The sequence below is a fragment of the Aedes aegypti genome, chromosome 2, assembly GCF_002204515.2.
Source record: "Aedes aegypti strain LVP_AGWG chromosome 2, AaegL5.0 Primary Assembly, whole genome shotgun sequence".
NCBI classification, from domain to species: Eukaryota; Metazoa; Arthropoda; class Insecta; order Diptera; family Culicidae; genus Aedes; species Aedes aegypti.
Window position 1 is genome coordinate 72,579,367 of NC_035108.1, and position 9,973 is coordinate 72,589,339.

Genomic DNA, 9,973 nt, shown 5'->3' on the forward strand with positions numbered 1-9,973 from the left:
AGCGAATATAATGCTGAAACAATGCAGTTTTAAATGCTTGATGGTTACTTGGGTACCCATCAGGAAGATCATAATCATGCTCATGCACAAACTAATTTTAATCCGTCGGGTAGCCGTTCGAATCATTTAATTTCGAATGTATATACACGGTAAATCCTTTGCCGATGTCGTAACAGGTAATTTGAACTCCTCCCCTTTTCACTTTTACCCGTTCTAATTGTTTCAAATCAAATGAACTAAAAACCCTGCCGCCACAGGAAACTTCTACCCCGCCTCTTCGTCTACCGGAAATTCTAACAGAAAATCATTCATTATCTGATTTTAATTTTCTGACTGAACAATTGAATCTAATGATTGATGCAATGTTCAAAGCCACCACTATGACTGAAGCAGTCCAAGTTGGTGTAAAATTAACTAATCAAATTGTAATTGGATTACGTTTTTCTAATGGATTCAATAAATAATAATTTAAATATTTTAAGTTGGAATGCTCGTTCCGTGAATACTAAAGAGGATGAGCTGTTTAATTTTCTTACAGCTATTGTTCGTTTTGTTGAGGAATAGATTCTCATGCACATTTTGAACGTGGAAAAATAAATACTCACACGTCAGTTTCTATGGCACTTTAATAGAAGCACGCAACTTGCATTCAATGTACAATTCAACATAATGCGTTACATGTGCGTTACGTGTTAGTTTTGTTAGCTACGACGCCATCCAATATATGACAAACATGGTGGGAGAATATTTTGGTGTGACAAAATTATTTCGGTGTGAGTCTATCAGAGGGCAAAATCCTCAATAATATCGTGCAAATATCAGTTATTACTGAAACGTATTTGAAACCTGGATCCAAACTCAAAAGAGATCCTAACTTTTTTGTTTATCGTAATGATCGACTTGATGGGGCATGTGAGGGAGTTGCAATCATCATTCATAGTTTTCGTTATTTGAAACTTAAGATTTTGAAACTTTAGGTGTTTCTGTTGAAACACAGCTTAGTAAATATACTCTCATAGCTGCCTACTTGCCTTTTCAATGTTCTGGTCAGCAAATTAATTTGCTTCAAACTGATGTCTAGGGTAACCAATATATTTTGGACCCCTATATATTTTGGACCCCCTGGGCCGTTTTCCTGCAAATTTCCCAGTTTGAATCGAAAGACCAACTCAATTCACATGCCATTTAGAAAGATTGGATTATTCCGCACTTGCATCAACCGTTTGTACATGGAAATTGTGTTTATTTTATCTGAAAATAATTTAATTTAATCGGTTCATCCATGCAACCGTTACAACACGTTACACACAGAAATTGAAGCCGTCAGAAATTTTTGAAATGTAAACAAAAACTTTTTTCAAAGTTCTGAACTAAGAGCGAAGAGTTTCTTTGGTTTTCCATTGTCAATCGATAGATTAGACTACGGGCAAGCATATTATATAACCAGTGTCGTGGACTTTGACGCCAAACGAAAAAAAATGCCGGGGGCCAAAATATATACTTTGAGGGTCCAAAATGTAAAAATAATGAAAAACAATGCTTCACAATTCAATTATTTTCGACGTTTTGTGGATCCTTCAGGACCGTTTGGGCATTTTTATCCCGTAGAGGAAGTTTTTCTCTACATTTTAGTATGTTCTTTGACTTGGTTACGCTGTGCAATTGATTAATTTGAACAAAAAACTAAAATCACTTCCTTAGGGGGTCCAAAATACGACCGTTACCCTAGTGCTCATCAGGATTTTTCTCAATTCAATACTCTGATAGCCCTACATGTTTTTCCTCTTCTAGAAATCCATCTACAATTGATTTGGTCTTAATCGACTCTAATCACCTTTATTGCCAACTGGTTACTCATGCTGATTTTGTTTCTGACCATGTCCCTGTTACATTTCAACTATCCCATGGAGCGATTATCAATCCTATCAGCTCCACATATACTGAATTATTTTCAATCCGACTGGAATATATATATGAAACATATATTGATAGTAATCTCGATGTTACAAACAAAACTTGATATTGACAATGCTCTTGAAACTTCAACAAATTCATTGTTGAAGCCAGGGGCATTGCCATTCCAAAATGTGAAGTAAAATTTGGATCCGTGATTTTAGACGATGATCTTATAAAAACACTTGATCCGTCTGTAAAACGTGAGGAAAAGGCAATTTCAACGTACTCGCGATCCTGCTATGAAAATGATATGGCAGGATCTGCAGAAACAAATCAAGAAACGTTTAGCACAATTAAGAAACAAAAATTTTGAAAATAAAATTTCTCAATTGAACCCTGGCTCTAAGCCCTTTTGGAAATTATCTTAAATTTTGAAAAAAAAACCTCAGAAGCCAATACCGGCATTGAAAGAGGTAAACAAATTATTCCTAAACAATTGCGAAAAAGCTCAAAAACTTGCTATGCAGTTTGAAAGCGCGCTCAACCTTAATTTATGACTTACTAGTCCAATTAAAAATCAAGTTATTCAGGACTTCGAAAATATTCTTAATCAAAAGAACTTTTTCGAAAATGCCTGTGAGACTAATTTGGAAGAAGTGAGAACTATTATTAAAAAAATCAAAAATATGAAAGCAGCGCAAGGATGATGGAATTTTCTACATCCTCATCAAGAATTTTCCAGAAAGTAGCTTATCATTTTTAGTTGATATATTTAGCATATTTTTTCAATTAGCATATTTTCCTGACAAATGGAAAAATGCTAAGGTTGTTCCAATTTTTAAACCAGACAAAAATCTTGCAGAAGCTTCTAGCTATCGTCCAATCAGTTTGCTTTCCCCCATCAGTAAACTGTATGAAAAGGTTATTTTGAACAGAATGATGGCACACATCAATGAAAATCCAATTTTTGACAATGAACAGTTCGGATTCCGCCATGGACATTCGACCACTCAACAACTTTTACATGTAACAAATTTGATCCGTTCCAATAAATCTGAAGGCTATTCTACTGCCCGAGCAGAAGAAAATAACTCCTGAATACCAAACTAAGGTACCTAACAATGCCAGATGATTTCCAATACTTACAACCTGAATGAGGTATGAATGAGCCCTGCATAAGAGGTAAAATACTTCAAATCATATCTCAAGCGATTCTACCCCATTACCCCGAATGCCATTTCCCCGAATCCCATCACCCCGAATTCCAGTACCCCGAATGTACCATTACCCCGAATTCCATCACCCCGAATGCTATTTCCACGAATTCACAATTATCTTGACATGATGATATTGATGACATTTCCCCATGATTTTGGAATTCGGGGTAATGGCGTTCGGGTTAATGGCATTCGGGGTAATGGGATTCGGGGTAATGGGGTAGAATCATCTCAAGCATATTCTACGAACACCAAACTGATAATTAGATCAGGTATTCTACTAATACCTCAATAATACTTGATGGATTTTCATATAAAAGTGAAATTTTTCAATAACAGTTCAATACCTCCAGCAGACCTCAATAGCTGCTTAATACCTCAATGAAGTGTTTTTAATTGTTTAAAATATTTTTTCAATGCCAATATAATACCAAATTGAGGTATTAACAACTGAACAATACCCAATTTTGGTATGATACCAAAATATGGAATGCAAATGTTATTTGTTCCTCCTCGGGTAGTCTTGCTCTTCTTGACATAGAAGAAGCATTCGACAGTGTTTGGCTTGAAGGTTTGATCGTTAAATTGAAAAAACTTTAATTTTTTAACATACATTGTTAGAATAATTCAAAGTTATCTGTCAAATCGTACACTTCAGGTTAATTATCAGAACTCCAGATCTGAAAGACTTCCTGTAAGAGCTGGTGTTCCTCAAGGCAGCATTTTGGGACCAATATTATACAATATTTTCACATCTGACTTACCTGAGTTACCTCAAGGATGTCAAAAATCTTTGTTTGTGGATGACACAGGCCTCTTCGCCAAAGGACGAAGCCTGCGTGTCATCTGTTGACGATCGCAAAAAAGTTTCGATATTTTTTCTTCATACTTGCAAAAATGGAAGATTTCTCCTTTTCTTCCTTTTTCCTCTCTTTTCCAAAACTCAACTAATAATATTCCAACATAAACCAAAAGCTTTTTATTTGAAACCTTCAAGTAGACATGTTGTCACGATGAGATGGGTTCCAATAAACTGGTCAGATGAAGTTAAGTATCTAGGGCTCATGCTAGATAAGAATTTTACTTTCAAAAATCACATTGAGGGCATTCAAGCCAAATGTAATAAATATGTAAAATGTCTCTATCCCCTTATTCATAGAAAATCAAAACTTTGTCTTAGGAACAAGCTTTTGATATTCAAACAAATTTTCAGGCCAGCCATGTTGTATGCTGTAGCTGTATATGGACTAGCTGTTGTAATACCAGGAAGAAAGCTCTGCAGAGAATTCAAAATAAAATTATTTATATATTTAGGTTAAGTTAGGTTAAGTAAATAAAGTGTTTTTCTCTTTTAAGCAGGTGAAATCAACTCACCTGTAAAAAACCTGAACTGCTACGGCAAATGAAATGAAATATGTTGTTAACAAAATGTTAATAAAATCTTAAATTTGTTTTACCAAATTAGGATGATAGTATTGTCTAATAAAACAGAACACCTAGATATAAGAAATGAATGTAATGTTTGAAATGATACTTATAAAGAATTAAAAAAAAACGTCCAGAAACACAAGAAATGTCAATCGAATGTACATCTTTTCGAACTCACCGGTTATATGCTGCCGCTTGTATACAACGTAAATAGAAGGTAGTCTTTCTGGCAGCACCATCGTCGACCAGCACGCACTTTACGTTAGAATATAACCTTTGGGCGTCAAATTGAGATGCTAGGAATTACGTTTTGTAGCTATCACCTCAAGTGAGTCCGTTCTAACGGCACTCTTAATAGCTGAAAATTTCGTTTGCACAGTTGTCCATGTTCTCCACCTCAATCCAAAAGTTCCTGGTCCATCCTTCCCTGGTGGGTCCTTTTGTTATGCAAGAACTAAAAGCACCACTTCCGACGATACTGGTAATAAGGGAGAATAGCAATTTGTTGGGCCACGTCAAGGAAGTTGAAGTTATTAGCTTAGCTTAGCTTAGCTTAGACTGACTACACATATCAATGGTTGCTATTCCGTGATTGACCGAAGTCAGTGAAAATGCACAAAGAATCAACTAGAAGTTCGGCTGGGATTGGCCATAATCTTCTTCAGTGTGCATAATTCAGTGCCTCTATTTATACAGGGTCAATAACGGCGCCGGCCACGTCCTTGCAGTCAGGTGGGATTGGGGGAAGGAATGTTAGTGTGTAACCTTTGCTTTTTGGAGACCGTGTTTGCCTCTGCATCTCCACAAAGGTTACTGGGAGGGATGTTTGTTAATGGGGAGGATCGTTGGGTCATAGGATTCACTTTGATAAGCGATTAGACCATGATAAACAATGATTTGTGAGATATATACATGCTTATACGTAAATATAATATTTTCATTTGATATGAACAATTTCTATGTAGAGGAAAATTATGCCGACACTTGAGGTGACGAACCATTCAAAGTTTGTTGAACAAATACCTAAATGTAACATTCCTACAGCTGTCAGGACGAAAGCATGTGTTATTATATTTTACTCATTTGAAAAGAAACAAAAAATTCGATTGGTTGGGACATCATAGAACACTCTTATTCTTATGCCGACACTTACAGTGGCGAACCATCCAAAGTTTGTTGAATAAAGTGAACCTTTCGCAAGTCTACACTTGTAGTGTCGAACCATTCAAAGTTTTTTTAATTGCAAAAATAAAGGTATATAAGAGGTGTTCTGAAAAAAAAAAAAGTTAAACATAAATAAATCATGAATCAGAGTTTGTGTCGACACTCACAGTGACGAACCATCCATAGTTTATTGAAAAATCATATTTACATCCCACCATTGTAACGATTGAATGTGCAGTCATACATATTTTATAGATTAGAAATAGTAGCATGAAACGAGCTCACCAATTGATCCGTTATCCTTGACTGAGCAGCCACAATCCACTTTCGGCTTCACTCGTTTGCTCGGCTATAAAAAAGCACTCAGGGAAAAACAAAATAAGCGCGCGACCCAAAAAGAATAAAAAAAAAAAAAAAAAACTGTTCGGGCTTTCTTGACGCACTGCCCAGGAGCAAGCGTCAAGGTCGAAGGATCAAACAGAACTAACCGATCGCGGCACTTTTTCAGTTACTCCAACCGAACTCACCGATCACGCCACTTTTTCACTTACGAGACCGAAGCGCGACATGTTTGATCCTGCCCTCGTCGCTCGCCCCGGCAAAAGCAAGTGTCAAGGTCGAAAGATCAAACAGAACTAACCGATCGCGGCACTTTTTCACTTTCTTCAACCGAACTCACCGATCACGCCACTTTTTCACTTACGAGACCGACGCGCGACATGTTTGATCCTGCCCTCGTCGCTTGCCCCGGGAAAAGCAAGTGTCAAGGTCGAAAGATCAAACAGAACTAACCGATCGCGGCACTTTTTCACTTTCTTCAACCGAACTCACCGATCACGCCACTTTTTCCCACGTCAAGGAAGTTGAAGTTATTTACCATGAATATCCGGAAGAAACGCAATTTTCTCAAACACTGATCGAGAAAGAATAGAATACAAAACCATAGTTTGATGTTTATAAATATACTGGTTTTTTGACATTTCCCAAAAGTTTATACAGGTGAGAATAGGATTATCAGTCTTTACGGTTTTTCTGACATGGTTGACATGGTGAATACGAAATTCACCACCATTAGTGTTACCATTTACCGTTTTTACTCATATTCCGAACACTTAAGGCCAACAGTGACTGCAAATGCATCTGATAGGAATAAATTAGCTGATATTTGTGAAAATTTTTGTTTAGCGTTAGCGTTAGCGTTAGCGTAGTTACGGTATACTTCGTAGATTGGATACTAGCAATTCATGTTTTTTCTTTTGATAATCTCATCTAGAATGCCTTCAGGACCAAGGCTAGGGAATAAGCCTTGATTCAATCTTAAATAAGAATACCAAAACCATGAATATTGCTATTCCCGGCCACGCCCATCTTTACCGTAACTTGGGATTGGGGAAGGAAATGTTGATGTAGCACTTACTGAATGAGAGGCCTCCGACTCAGCGACACCCTCATAAGTACTACGGAGTTGGGGGTTGGGAGGGGTGTTAGGTCATCAGGATTCGCCTGAAAAGCTAGCGATAGACCCAAAGTAGTTTTTGTTTTATTGTTTTTGATTTAATCTCTTGAATGCCGGCAATCAAAAGAGGACAAATGTTTGATTTACAGTATAAAGAATGTTGTTTCACGTCAAAATAGTCGATCACGCGTACAACGGTAATAACGATCCGCTTTCTACCTAGTAAAAAGCAGAATAGATCCCTCCAGGGTCATCTAAATAAGAAAAAAAAAACTTTGTTATGATTCACATGGAACTGTCATTTACATGAACATACAATCGACCAAAATGCACTCACAATGCATATCCTATTCCACGATAAGCGACCGGTTGAAACGAGTAAATTGCCGCACTTCAAATAAGCGAGAGAAAAAACACCCGGGACAACCGCAGAAACATGCCGCACTCCGAATCGCGAAAATCTGATCACGAAACCGTTACATCTAAAACAAATTCGGGTATTCTGTTTAAAAGGAACGGACTCACCAAATGCTTGCAGCCTCCGGAAAAAAATTACTTATTCCCCCGCCGCGGCGCCGGTCAACGTCCACCCTACTCTTGATCCAGGTTGAAACGTATTTGTTTTCCCAGGCTCAGAAACTGAATGCATTTAAAACGTGGAAGAGCAACAATTTCACGCCGAAAGAAGATTTCCACTTTTTCACTGTCACGTTGTTCTTCGTCAAATTTAAAACGATTGTGGCCAACTTGCGATTGATGCACGGAAACGAAAATAACATGACAGTCGATAATTGTGAAAATTTTTGTTTCTTCGGAAAGTCTAACTGTTAGCTGTTGGGTGTGCCAATTAAATTGTTTATTAGAACTTGTTCGGTGTTGTTTTTACGTAAAAGTGTGAAACAACATTTTGATTCAAATGCAGAACACTGTGTTCATTCTGTCTCATATTCCGAACACCTTGATTTAAATTCCGAACAGCACGAATAAATCGTATTGAAATGAATATTTTCGCAAATAAATTTATCTGAGCTAGTTTTACTAGTCTCGAACTAGAGAATCATCACTACTGCCGAGGTATATAATAGAATGGAAGACATTAAAATTGGTCGGTGTTCAGACAGACCGGACTAGATGATTTGTTTGCTGTTTAAAGGTATGTGACGAACTCGCATCAAATCAGAATTTTTCGATGCAATTTTGATGCAGATGTATCTTCAAGTAGATAAGTAATATTATTACAGAAAATAGCTGTAGCCATCAAGATACAAAATAGGTACGGCATATGATATGTTATATGTGATTAAAACTGCTTAATTCGGAACACCAACATATAATATAAAATGAAAGGTTCGAAATAATGCTGGTAGAGATAAAAAAAAAGAACAAATCGCAAGTTTTGGGTTCGAAGAAAGGAAAAATGTGGATCACAATTTGTTGTTTATTAAAATAAATAAGTAAAAACTTGAATATCCATACACGTTTTCGATACCTAGCCCTAAACTGCTTACGGTGCACACCAAAACTGAATGAGTATGCTGTACGGTAAAACGGGTTTGCCGTCTACGCGGACATTAGTTGCCATTACCGGAAGCGCTGGAGTAACGGTTGCACGGAACCCATCTTTATAGTATTTATCGGCCACCAGCGTTATGTACCGTATGTTGGTCTGTAAAACAGTTAAGTGAAAAAGAAATTCAAAGTATGGACTCACAGGTTTTATAAAAAAAAAACACTTACAGCTTGAGTTTGTGAAATCGTTGCCGGTAGGGTTGTTCCTTTGACCAGTTGTTTTTCGAAGCAAAGTACGTCGGCATCGGCTCTTCTACCGAAAGAGTAACTCAGTTCCGTCGTCGTGAACGCGTCCTGATATGCTGCTACTCGATTATGTTGAATTCCGAAGAGCATCACCACCACCAATCCAACCAATCGAACGTTGAGACTCATTTTTGGAACACTGTAGAATTTGCACTGAGCTCGGACGGCAGGGCTCATTAACTATTTATACCTCGAAGTAAAAGTACTGCCGGTCGAGAAAGTACAAGTCACCCACAGAAAGTGGCGCCCAAAAAATGCATTCGAAAGTAATGTCCAAAGAAATTACCAAATTGGGACGAGCGTCGTAAAATATCAGACGTCCAAGGGGGAAAACAGGTTCTCCTCTTGTAGAATTTACAACGGTAAACCAGGAGCAACACATCACGGAAGTAATCTTAAGTGCACTGAGAGGCGGAAAGCAAAATTTGTGAACCCATTGAGTGAAACTTGTTTTCGATGGCATTCAAATCCGTAGCTGTTTTTGGCGCAAATTGGAAAATTTTAAAGATTTGTTTGTGTTTTTTTGATGCGTGCCTCAGCGACATCAAACGAAATGTGAATTCCATTCAATTTCTTCTCTTCGGTAACATTACCTCTTTGTGAAATAAACTCTAATATCAGAATTATTTCATATAATAATTCGTTTTTTATTGTGCACTGAAGCTCCATTTTCCATACTAGATGGGGGATACGTAAATTGGTTCTGTTCGTCTGAAAGTAGAAAACTCATCTAAATTTTGTAATAACACAACTTCTTTTTAAATTTTTGTTTTAGTATCATTACACTACATTCGTTTCTTATATCTAGGTGTTCTGTGTTAGAAAACACTATCATCTCAATTAGGTAGAACTACATTGAATGTATCAACATATTGTTAAAAACATATTTCATTTCATTTGCCGTAGTAGTTAAGAATTTTACAGGAGAGTTGATTGCACCTGCTTATAAGAGAGAAAAAAAACCACGGTGCTCCCCTGACCGTTATTATCAGAAAAA

The 9,973-nt window shown here is 37.1% G+C and overlaps 1 protein-coding gene across 1 annotated transcript; it reads right to left on the bottom strand.

The window, feature by feature from the left end:
• Nucleotides 1-8,607: 8,607 nt before the first annotated feature.
• LOC5565656 lies at nucleotides 8,608-9,119 on the bottom strand. Its single transcript, XM_001649950.2, has 2 exons — nucleotides 8,899-9,119; nucleotides 8,608-8,827 (listed from the first exon to the last, which is right to left on the bottom strand). Exons 1-2 carry the CDS (start codon nucleotides 9,103-9,105, stop codon nucleotides 8,666-8,668), a joined length of 369 nt encoding a protein of 122 aa, XP_001650000.1. The 5' UTR covers nucleotides 9,106-9,119; the 3' UTR covers nucleotides 8,608-8,665.
• Nucleotides 9,120-9,973: the final 854 nt, after the last annotated feature.